Genomic DNA, 12859 nt, shown 5'->3' on the forward strand with positions numbered 1-12859 from the left:
AGTCGATCGACCGAGTCGGTGGACAGACGCACCCTGTGATCAGTTACCACGCCTCCAGCAGCACTGAATGTGCGTTCCGAAAGAACGCTGGATGCAGGACAGGCCAGTAGCTCAATTGCATACTGTGCAAGCTCTGGCCAGTGATCCATCCTCAAGACCCAGTAACCCAGAGGATTTTCGGTGGGAAAGGTGTCCAAGTCTGATCTTGCCCCTAGGTATTCCTGCACCATGTAAAACAGAGGCTGGCTATGGTTGCTGGAACCGATCAAACCTTGGGGCTGCGGACCAAAAAATTGTCTGAACGCATCGGTCAGACGGCCACCTTCTCCACCGCTCCTTCTTTGACTGACCGAAGCCTCAGCAACACGTTGTCCAGAAACAGGAGTTTGTAACCTCCCAGTCTCTGGGAACGCGTTGCACAGACCTTTCTGCAAGGCCTCCCGAAGATGTTTCATCCTCTGCTCCCTCTGCGATGGCAAGATAAGGTCCGCAACCTTACCCTTGTAATGTGGATCAAGGAGGGTTGCCAGCCAGTATTGGTCCTTCTCCTTGATACCACAAATACGAGGATCCCTACGCAGGCTTTGCAGGATCAGGGAGGCCATGCAGCGTAGGTTTGCTGAGGCATTCGGTCCGGAGTCCTCTGGGTCACTAAGGATGACATGGTCCGCAGCCACCTCCTCCCAGCCACGTACAAGTCCATGTGTTTCTTGGGACTGATCCCTTAAAGACTGCTGCTGATGCTGAGTGCCAGGCTCCACCTCCATACTGACACAATCTTCCTCCTCCTCCTCCTCCTCGTCCTCTTCCTGTGTGATCGGCGGGCACGCAGGAACACTGTCTGGATAAAGGGGGCCTTGAGAGCTAAGGAAGTCCTCCTCTTCCTGCCTCTGTTCTGCCTCAAGTGCCCTGTCCATTATTCCACGCAGCGTGTGCTCCAACAGGTGGACATGGGGGACAGTGTCACTGATGCATGCACTGTCACTGCTCACCATCCTCGTGGCCTCCTCAAATGGTGACAGGACAGTGCATGCATCCCTGATCATGGCCCACTGGCGTGGGGAAAAAAAAACCAAGCTCTCCTGACCCTGTCCTGGTGCCATAGTCGCACAGGTACTCATTGATGGCCCTCTGCTGCGTGTGCAGCCGCCGCAGCATGGCCAACGTTGAGTTCCACCTGGTGGGCATGTCACAGATTAGGCGGTTCTTGGGCAGGTTAAACTCCTTTTGGAGGTTCGTCAGCCGAGCACTGGCATTATATGACCGGTGGAAATGCACACAGACTTTCCTGGCCTGCCTCAGGACATCCTGTAAGTCCGGGTACCTGCCCAAGAACCGCTGCACCACCAAGTTAAGGACGTGAGCCAAACAGGGCACATGGGTCATTTGTCCCTGTCGGAGGGCAGAGAGGAGGTTGGTGCCATTGTCGCAAACCACCATTCCTGCCTTAAGTTGGCATGGCGTCAAACACCTCTGAACCTGCCCCTGCAGAGCTGACAGAACCTCTGCCCCAGTGTGGCTCCTGTCCCCCAAGCACACCAGCTTAAGCACCGCATGGCATCTTTTGGCCTGCGTACTTGCGTAGCCCCTTGAACGCTACGGAGCACCGCTGGTTCCGAGGACAAAGCACAGGAAGAGGCCATGGAGGAAGAAGAAGAGGAGGGGTCTGGAGGAGAGAGGTGTGTCACAATCATTAGCATTTTGGAGGCGTGGTGGCGGAACAACCTCCAACACTACTGCACCTTGTCCTGCATCCTTCCCAGCTGCCAGCAGAGTCACCCAATGCGCCGTGAAACTTAGGTAACGTCCCTGTCCATGCCTGCTGGACCATGAGTCAGCGGTAATATGCACCTTACCGCTGACCGCCCTGTCCAGCGAGGCATGGACATTGCCTTCCACATGCCGGTAGAGAGCCGGAACCGCCTTCCGTGAGAAAAAGTGGCGTTTGGGTACCTGCCACTGAGGAACCGCACATTCCACAAACTCACGGAAGGGGGCAGAGTCTACCAACTGAAAAGGCAGCAGTTGAAGTGCTAGCAATTTTGCCAAGCTAGCATTCAACCGCTGGGCATGTGGATGGCTGGGAGCAAACTTCTTTTGGCGGTGCAGCAGCTGGGGCAGGGAAATTTGCCTGGTACAATCTGACGTCGGTGTACCAAAAGCAGATTGCCCGCAAGTACTTGGCTGTGACACACCTAATTCTACACCTTCATTCCTCTCAGTGCAGGTCTCAGAGAGGACTGAAGGTATAGTGGGGTTGGAAATCTCAGCTGATGAGGAGCAAGGAGAGGTCCTCTTTGTTCTTTGGTGTGGGTCTTTTAGATACGCTTGCCAACGAACTGCATGGCAGGTCAACATATGTCTGATCAAGCATGTGGTACCTAAGCGGGAGATGTTTTGGCCACGCGAGATTCGCTTGAGACATATGTTGCAAATAGCAGCGGTGCGATCTGATGCACTCGTCTCAAAATAGGCCCACACCAAAGAACTTTTTGAATAACGCGCAGAGACTGCAGCGCCCTGCACATGTGGAGCTTTGGGGTGTGATGCAGTCAATGTGCTGCCCTTATGATGTGCCACCTCCTCCTCCTCCTCCTCTCTCCTATCAGGCACCCACGTTGAGTCAGTGACCTCATCATCCCCTCCCTCCTCATCACTGGAGCAAACCTGGCAGTATGCTGCAGCAGAGGGAGCATGACTGCCAGATTGCTGTCCTTCTTGGGCACCCCCTCTGTCTGTGCTCATGTTACTGCCTTCATCGAGCTCAGTATCATCATCAGAGCCTTCCAAACGCTGGGCATCCTCCTGGAGCATGTACCCAACACTGTGGTCAAACAGTTCGAGGGACTCCTCAGGAGGACATGGTGGGGCTAGGGAAAGAGTCACTGATGACATTGAGCCGAGGGAAGAGGCCACTGCTTTGCCAGACAAAGTACCCTGGGCATGGGTGAGAGAGGATGAGGAGGATGAGGACGGCTTGGTCATCCACTCGACCAAGTCTTCCGCATGTTGCGGCTCAACATGGCCAGCTGCCGAAAAAAAGGCCAAGCGTGTCCCGCGGCCACGTGCTGATGAGGATGCACCGTCTCCACGACCAGCACTAGACACAGAGCCTGCTTGCCCTCTCTTATTGGCTTGTGACTGTCTGCCTCTCCTTCTTGGCCTTCCAGACATACTAATGGCCTGTAGCTGCACTAAGCTGGGATATATATATATATATATATATATATATATATATACTGATACTGCAGCTAGAAAAATCAACTGCCTGCCTGTAGTATGAGAACACCACCAACCTTCTACAGGTAGCTTTAGCTGAACACTGTGAGGTGGACGCACCCCACTAACTTGTAGGTTTAGCTGAACACTGTGAACAGGACGCACCCCACTAACTTGTAGGTTTAGCTGAACACTGTGAACAGAACGCACCCCACTAACTTGTAGGTTTAGCTGAACACTGAGCAGGACGCACCCCACTAACTTGTAGGTTTAGCTGAACACTGTGAGCAGGACGCACTGCACTAACTGTAAATAGTCTAGCTGCCTGACTGTGGTACTAATAGGATCAAAAGAACACCAGTAATTTTCTTCAGGTAGCTGTATATACTGTAACAAGACAAGCCTGCCTGTCAGTAAGAAGATAACAGGAACGGATCTAGCTGAACACTGTGAGCAGGACGCACCCCACTAACTTGTAGGTTTAGCTGAACACTCTGAGCAGGACGCACCCCACTAACTTTTGTAGGTTTAGCTTGAACACTGTGAGGTGGACGAACCCCACTAACTTGTAGGTTTAGCTGAACACTGTGAGCAGGACGCCCTGCACTAACTGTAAATAGTCTAGATGCCTGACTGTGGTACTAATAGGATCAAAAAAACACCAGTAATTTTCTTCAGGTAGCTGTATATACTGTAACAAGACAAGCCTGCCTGTCAGTAAGAAGATAACAGGAACGGATCTAGCTGAACACTGTGAGCAGGACGCACCCCACTAACTTGTAGGTTTAGCTGAACACTGTGAGCAGGACGCACCGCACTAACTGTAAATAGTCTAGCTGCCTGACTGTGGTACTAATAGGATCAAAAGAACACCAGCAATTTTCTTCAGGTAGCTGTATATACTGTAACAAGACAAGCCTGCCTGTCAGTAATAAGATAACAGGAACAGATCTAGCTGAACACTGTGAGCAGGACGCACTGCACTAACTTGTAGGTTTAGCTGAACACTGTGAGGTGGACGCACCCCACTAAATTGTAGGTTTAGCTGAACACTGTGAGCAGGACGCACTGCACTAACTTTAAATAGTCTAGCTGCCTGACTGTGGTACTAATAGGATCAAAAAAACACCAGTAATTTTCTTCAGGTAGCTGTATATACTGTAACAAGACAAGCCTGCCCGTCAGTAAGAAGATAACAGGAACGGATCTAGCTGAACACTGTGAGCAGGACGCACCCCACTAACTTGTAGGTTTAGCTGAACACTGTGAGCAGGACGCACTGCACTAACTGTAAATAGTCTAGGTGCCTGACTGTGGTACTAATAGGATCAAAAGAACACCAGCAATTTTCTTCAGGTAGCTGTATATACTGTAACAAGACAAGCCTGCCTGTCAGTAAGAAGATAACAGGAACGGATCTAGCTGAACACTGTGAGCAGGACGCACTGCACTAACTTGTAGGTTTAGCTGAACACTGTGAGGTGGATGCACCCCACTAACTTGTAGGTTTAGCTGAACACTGTGAGCAGGACGCACTGCACTAACTGTAAATAGTCTAGCTGCCTGACTGTGGTAATAATAGGATCAAAAAAACACCAGTAATTTTCTTCAGGTAGCTGTATATACTGTAACAAGACAAGCCTGCCTGTCAGTAAGAAGATAACAGGAACGGATCTAGCTGAACACTGTGAGCAGGATGCACCCCACTAACTTGTAGGTTTAGCTGAACACTGTGAGCAGGACGCACCGCACTAACTTGTAGGTTTAGCTGAACACTGTGAGCAGGACGCACCCCACTAACTTGTAGGTTTAGCTGAACACTGTGAGCAGGACGCACCCCACTAACTTGTAGTTTTAGCTGAACACTGTGAGCAGGACACACTGCACTAACTGTAAATAGTCTAGCTGCCTGACTGTGGTACTAATAGGATCAAAAAAATACCAGTAATTTTCTTCAGGTAGCTGTATATACCGTAACAAGACAAGCCTGCCTGTCAGTAAGAAGATAACAGGAACGGATCTAGCTGAACACTGTGAGCAGGACGCACCCCACTAACTTGTAGGTTTAGCTGAACACTCTGAGCAGGACGCACCCCACTAACTTGTAGGTTTAGCTGAACACTGTGAGGTGGACGCACCCCACTAACTTGTACAGGACGCACTGCACTAACTGTAAATAGTCTAGCTGCCTGACTGTGGTACTAATAGGATCAAAAAAACACCAGTAATTTTCTTCAGGTAGCTGTATATACTGTAACAAGACAAGCCTGCCTGTCAGTAAGAAGATAACAGGAACGGATCTAGCTGAACACTGTGAGCAGGACGCACTGCACTAACTTGTAGGTTTAGCTGAACACTGTGAGGTGGATGCACCCCACTAACTTGTAGGTTTAGCTGAACACTGTGAGGTGGACGCACCCCACTAACTTGTAGGTTTAGCTGAACACTGTGAGCAGGACGCACCCCACTAACTTGTAGGTTTAGCTGAACACTCTGAGCAGGACACACCCCACTAACTTGTAGGTTTAGCTGAACACTGTGAGGTGGACGCACCACACTAACTTGTAGGTTTAGCTGAACACTGTGAGCAGGACGCACCGCACTAACTTGTAGGTTTAGCTGAACACTGTGAGCAGGACGCACCCCACTAACTTGTAGGTTTAGCTGAACACTGTGAGCAGGACGCACCCCACTAACTTGTAGTTTTAGCTGAACACTGTGAGCAGGATGCACTGCACTAACTGTAAATAGTCTAGCTGCCTGACTGTGGTACTAATAGGATCAAAAGAACACCAGCAATTTTCTTCAGGTAGCTGTATATACTGTAACAAGACAAGCCTGCCTGTCAGTAAGAAGATAACAGGAACGGATCAAGCTGAACACTGTGGGCAGGACGCACTGCACTAACTGTAAATAGTCTAGCTGCCTGACTGTGGTACTAATATTATCAAAAGAACACCAGCAATTTTCTTCAGGTAGCTGTATATACTGTAACAAGACAAGCCTGCCTGTCAGTAAGAAGATAACAGGAACAGATCTAGCTGAACACTGTGAGCAGGACGCACTGCACTAACTGTAAATAGTCTAGCTGCCTGACTGTGGTACTAATAGGATCAAAAGAACACCAGTAATTTTCTTCAGGTAGCTGTAAATACTGTAACAAGACAAGCCTGCCTGTCAGTAGGAAGATAACAGGAACGGATCTAGCTAAACTGAATACAGTGTATATATATATATATGCAACACCTGGGATGCATATATATATACACAATACACTGTAAGTGCAGCTAACTGACTGACTGTTCTACCTAATCTATCTAACTCAAATCAAATGTCACTGTCTGTCTCTCTCTCTCTCAATGAACGCCGGAACACACACTACACAGGGCCTCCATGCAGGCGGCCTTATATAGTGTGGGGCGTGTACTAAATCCCCTGAGCCATAATTGGCCAAAGCCTCCTTGGCTTTGGCCAATTACGGCTCTCTGTTCAGGCGGCGCTGTGATTGGCCAAGCATGCGGGTCATAGTGCATGCTTGGCCAATCTTCAGTCAGCAATGCACTGCGATGCCGCAGTGAATTATGGGCTGTGACACGCCACACGAATTTGGCGCGAACGGCCCATATCGTTCGCAATTCGGCGAACGGGCGAACAGACGATGTTCGAGTCGAACATGGGTTCGACTCGAACACGAAGCTCATCCCTATTGTATATCTACTGTCACCTAACCAGCAAAATTCTTTACTGATTAAAATGGCAAATACATACTGTTTTGCCTCTCCAATCTAAGCACTGCAAGTGTGATCTCCACCTAGTCCAGTGTGATGAGGTGTCCTACAGAAGTCCACAAAGTTGGTGGCTGATTCAAACCACTACAGCCCTTCAAAAACTGGGCTATGAATTTTGGATAGGACTGGCCTTAAGGTGGCCATCTCTGGACATGTATGGGTTTATTTAGCAACAGAACTGAAGTGGGAGAGGTGTAGAAGGGGCTAAGAGGAGTTCCAAGACACAGTGTTGTAAGTTAAAGCAACAAGAAGCCATCTCAAGTTCAAATGCTTCTTTGTCAGTGTGTGCGGTGTAGAGTGTTATAGTAGAGTCTTTGAGCGCTTTTCCACCTTTTTTGCTCGTTTTTATGCTCAATTTACGCCTTTTTATACAGTGTTTCTGAGCTTTGGGTTTTTTTTATTAGCCAAAAGAAAAAACTATCATCTGTTGCATCATTTGTTGCTATGTATTTCAGCCTTTTTAGCTTTTCCTTTATTTTTTATTTATTTTTTTAATAGTATTATTATTCATTTTATTATTTTTTTTTTGGTTAGAGTTAAGGTTAGGTTAGAGTTAGGATTAGGTGTTTCAGTTAGGGTTAAGATTTAGGGGTTAGGGTTATTACTTATTTATGTCAGGTTTAGGGTGTACTACTACTAATAACAATAATAAATGAACAAATAAAATAAAATAGTAATAATAAATAACTAAACACACTAACTCAAAATTAATAAATACATTATTTTTTTTCAAGTTTGGGTGTTTATTTATTATATTATTATTATTTAATATTATTATTTATTATTATTATTTTAATTATTTAATTTAATAATAATAATAATATTTTATTATAAATAATAATAATAATATTTTATTTAATATTTTTTTAAGGTTAGGGGTTAATTATTATGTAGTTATGTATTATTACATATTTTATTTATGATGATTTTAAGTTATTTGTGTATTTTTTTTATATTTTGTTAATATATTATTACCATTTTATTTTTAACATTTTTTTATTTGAACAGAAAATCACCCAAAAACATGCGTCTTAACGTCTTAATGGTGTGTTTCCATTCATTTCAATGGGTATAAAAAACCGCCAAAAACACTCAAATCTGCCCGTTTTGAGCTACAAGAAAAGCTCCAGAACTTTTTTGAGCTTCAGGCATTCAGCTTCAAGCAATTTTGGAGTGGAGATGTGAACCATCTCAATAGAGAATAATTGTTTTTTTCTCCTCCAGCATTTTGGAGCTTTGAGCATCAAGCTACAAAACGCAGAGGTGTGAATGGGGTCTAAGGGCCTGTTACCACTGACTTTGGGCTTGTGTTGATGGCTTCAGTTTGAGATGTTTCTGAGATCATTCAGATGCTTTTGACTTGCTGTTCGGGATATAGGGAAAATGCTGCACTACCTAGTGAGACAGACTGGAAAACTACAGCAGCTAGCACACAAACAAACCAAGACAACTCAAAGTGAAAATAATACAGTGCAGCGCTAGAACTCCATGCATAAATAAGAAATTGTATGCACCTGTGAAAATATAAAATATAGTAACAAACAAAAATACGAGCAGTGGCCTGCTAAAAGTGGTCAAACCAATGTCTATATTAAAAGCAACAAGTGACTAAAGTCCATGGGTGATGAGGTGAGTGGAAGTCTTCTCCAAAAGGGGGGTACCATATATCCTGGGAAGTATATGGACACTCAAATGGAAAGGCGACCATAGATACCAAAGCACACAGATCTTCAATAGGAAAAGTTGGATACCCTTACCAGATCCGTAGGACGCACCTGCCGTATAGCAGTACGTCTATTAGGCATAAGTGGATGGTCTCCCGGGGTGTTCAGCTGAATTACGTCCTCTGGGTCTCAATCACCGGTGAGGAGTGGTTGTCCCGGGCAGACATTAGACCACTAATGCACATGATCTCCAGTTCTGGAACAAGTTGGTCAGGAGGAAATGGTTCACAGTGGGCCCATGGAGAAAGAAAAAAGGGAACTCCACATAGTGTAGATCAAAAATGGGGTTTTTAATGACAAAAAAAAAACCATACAGGGTAAAAGTGATCACAAACAAGTAAAAAATATAAAAATGGAAATGTGGGAAGCTGAAAAAGCTGGCCCTACGCGTTTCGACTCCACAGTCATCAACAGGGGCATAAACCTCCTTGACCTCCTACTAATCTGCATTTTTAGGGACTGCAAAACCTGACTGAACCAAACAAAAGCCCAAGACACAGACATACAGCCTGCATGAACACAGTATGGGTTATTGTATTTACAATAATTATAATATTCATATATAATGTCAATAGATTAAAGGGTGGCATCCATGGCAGCATAAGCAACAATGACAACCTTTCAGTGTTCATCATCATCAGTTTAGAGAAGTCCCAACATTAATGAGGAATTCTATTGGTTGCTGAAGGCAATGTTTGTTTTTATTTGAACATTCCTTTCTTATCTCTTCTCTTTTTCCTTCATCTTTCTTTTCCCTTTCATCCATTTTCTTTCTCTTTTCCTTTCATTTCCATCAATTTTTTCATCATCTTTCCTTTCTTAACCTCCCCCCTCCTTCTCTTTTTCTCTTCTCCTCTCCTCGTTTCTTCTCCTCTTTTCCTCTCCCCTACTCTCCTTTCCCATCCTTTTTAAATCTTTCCTGTCCTTCCCTTTTACTTTCCTTCTCATTTCTTCTCCCTTTACTCTCCTTTGTCATCCTCTAAACTCTTCTCCTCTTCCCCGCCCTTCTCTTTTCCTTTCCTCTCCTGTCCTCTCCTTCCTTCTCATTTCTTCTGCTCTTTTCTCCTCCCCTACTCTCCTCTACTTTCCTCTCCTCATTTATTTTTCTGTCCTGTCATTCTTATTTCTTCTCCTTTTTTCTCCTCCCCTACTCTCCTTTCCTCTCCTCTCACTCACTTCCTACCCATCTCATTTCTTCTGCTCTCCTCTTCTTATTTCTTCTCCTCTCATGTCCTTAGTTTTTCTCCTCCCCTACCCTCCTCTAATTTCCTTTCCTCTCCCATCCTTTCCTCCCCCTCGCATTTCTTCTCTTCCCCCCTCCTCTTCTTCTTATTTCTTCTCCTCTCCTGTCCCTCTCAGTTCTTCTCCTCCTTTCTCCTCCCCTACTCTCCTCTTCCATCCTTTCAAGTTTCACCCCCTCCCCTCCTCTTTTCATCCCTTTCCTGCTCATTTTTTCTCCCTTACTCTCCTTTCCCATCCTCTCAACTCTCCTCTCCTTCCCCAGCCTTCTCTTTTCCTTTCCTCTCCTGTCCTTCCTTTCCTTCTCATTTCTTCTCCTCTTTTCTCCTCCCCCACTCTCCTCTCTTTTTCTCTTCTCTTCCATCCTCTCACTTCTTCTACCTATACCTCACTTTTCTCTTTTCCCTTCCTCCCCTCCTTTTTTCCCTTCTCTGCCCATGAATAACCTCCTTTCTCCTCTTTTGTTAGACAAGGCACCAATGGCCATGAACAAAAAGAGTCTTGCAGTTCTATTAATCACAATATTTCTTCTGGGCTATGGATGGCACAGGACCCAATTTCAGGTGAACTTTCTTGTATATGGATGATTATAATGCAGGAGCCCTGTGGTTATCTACAGTATAGTGCCTTGAAAAAGTATTCACACCCCTGGAAATTTTCCACATTTTGTCATGTTACAACCAAAAACGTAAATTTATTTTATTGGGATTTTATATGATAGACCAACACAAAGTGGCACATAATTGTGAAGTGGAAGGAAAATGATGAATGGTTTTCAAAAATATTTACAAATAAATATCTAAATAGTGTGCCGTGCATTTGTATTCAGCCGCCTTTACTCTGATACCCTTAACTAAAATCTAGTGGAACCAATTGCCTTTAGAAGTCACCTAATTAGTAAATAGAGTCTACCTGTGTGTAATTTAATCTCAGTATAAACACAGCTGTTCTGTGAAGCCCTCAGAGGTTTGTTAGCGAACCTTAGTGAAACAACAGCATCATGAAGGCCAAGGAACACAGCAGACAGGTCAGGGATAGTTGAAGTTGTGGAGAAAATAAAGCAGGGTTAAGGTATAAAAAAATATCGGAAGCTTTGAACATCTCACAGAGCACTGTTCAATCCATCATCCGAAAATGGAAAGAGTATGGCACAACTGCAAACCTACCAAGACATGGCTGGGTAAGGAGAGCCAGAGAATCAGTCAAGAGGCCCATGGTAACTCTGGAGGAGCTGCAGAAATCCACAGCTCAGGTGGGAGCATCTGTCCACAGGACAACTATTAGTTGTGCACTCCACAAATCTGGTCTTTATGGAAGAGTGGCAGGAAGAAAGCCATTGCTAAAAGAAAGCCATAAGCAGTGGCATCACGAGGGTTGGTGTCACCCAGTGCGGAAAAAATTAGTGTCACCCCCCCTCCACCAGCTATAGCCCCCCCTCCTCTAACTACATATGCAAAAAAGAGAGAGTCGCCCTGGGACTTTAAATGAGGTGGTCACAGTTAGCCACTGAGTAACAAGTGTAATAGCAGTATAAATGTTTATTAAAATAATAATAGCATAATATAGCATATTAGCTCAGCCAATGGATTTGCACATAATGAAGAGAAAAAAATAAAGTTGATATAAACGTTATACAATACAGTATATAGAAATGCACGCATCAGAAAACCTGACGCGCGTTTCGCAAGATCATTGCTCGCTCATCAGAGGTGGATGCGGATGAGATGTATCTAAATAGACAAAAAGATGTGTCACAGTGGTAAATGTAAGAACAATGGCAGAATGGGCCAGAGCAAAACGGCCCAATACTTACCAAAGAACGAAACCAGAGTTTCCATTGCTGAAACCCCCAAATGGACGGCAGCTTGCATTTCTTACATTTACCACTGTGACACATCTTTTTGTCTATTTAGATACATCTCATCCACATCCACCCCTGATGAGCGAGCAATGATCTCGCAAAACGTGAGTCAGGTTTTCTGATGCGTGCATTTGTATATACTGTATTGTATAATGTTTATATCAACTTTATTTATTCTCTTCATTATGTGCAAATCCATTGGCTAATATGCTATATTATTCATGTATGTGCATTAATTTTAATAAACATTTATACTGCTATTACTCTTGTTACTCAGTGGCTAACTGTGACCACCTCATATAAAGTCCCATGGCGACTCTCTCTTTTTTTGCATATGTATATAGGGATGGAGGTGTATCACTGGTGACAGCAGATCTTTTATTTTATTTTGCTCCTCTAACTACAGACCCCCCTCTATTAAGTACAGACCCCCCTCTCTCAGTATAGACCCCCCACTAAGTACAGACCCCCTCTCCTGCAGTATTGATCCCCTCCCTCTGTACAGACCCTTCACTAAGTACAGACTCCCCTCCCACAGTATAGATCCCCCTCCCTCAGTACAGACACCCCCTCCATCAGTATAGACCCCCCTCAGTGCAGACCCCCCTCCATCAGTGCTGACCCCCCTCAGTGCAGACCCCCCTCCATCAGTGCAGACCCCCTCAGTGCAGACCACCACCCCTCCATAAGTGAAGACCCCCCTCAGTGCAGAGTGCAGACCCCCCTCTAAGTGCAGACCCCCCTCTATCGGGGGCAACCCCCCTCAGTGCAGACCCCCTCTATCAGTGCAGACCCCCTCAGTGCAGACCACCCCCTCCATCAGTGCAGACCCCACCTCTATCAGTACAGACCCCCCTCAGTGCAGACCACCCCCTCCATCAGTGCAGAACCCCCCTCTATCAGTGCAGACCCCCCTCAGTGCAGACCCCCCTCAGTACAGACCACCACCCTCTATCAGTGCAGACCCCCCTCAGTACAGACCCCCTCAGTACAGACCACCCCCCTCCATCAGTGCAGACCCCCTCTAT

General features: G+C 45.6%; 1 protein-coding gene across 2 annotated transcripts in view; it reads left to right on the forward strand.

Annotated features, from left to right (window-relative positions):
- Positions 1-12859, forward strand: part of LOC141148690 (NXPE family member 4-like) — a 111734-nt gene that overhangs the window by 43759 nt on the left and 55116 nt on the right. The window contains exon 2 of one of the 2 annotated variants that reach the window (XM_073636335.1): positions 10439-10533. In XM_073636335.1, coding sequence (XP_073492436.1) covers positions 10450-10533 — 84 coding nt within the window. In that variant the 5' untranslated portion in view covers positions 10439-10449. Of the gene's footprint in view, positions 1-10437; positions 10534-12859 lie in introns of those variants that run through there. The other variant, XM_073636336.1, reaches the window with a different exon arrangement.

Source organism: Aquarana catesbeiana, linkage group LG06 (assembly GCF_042186555.1).
Source record: "Aquarana catesbeiana isolate 2022-GZ linkage group LG06, ASM4218655v1, whole genome shotgun sequence".
Taxonomy (NCBI): Eukaryota; Metazoa; Chordata; class Amphibia; order Anura; family Ranidae; genus Aquarana; species Aquarana catesbeiana.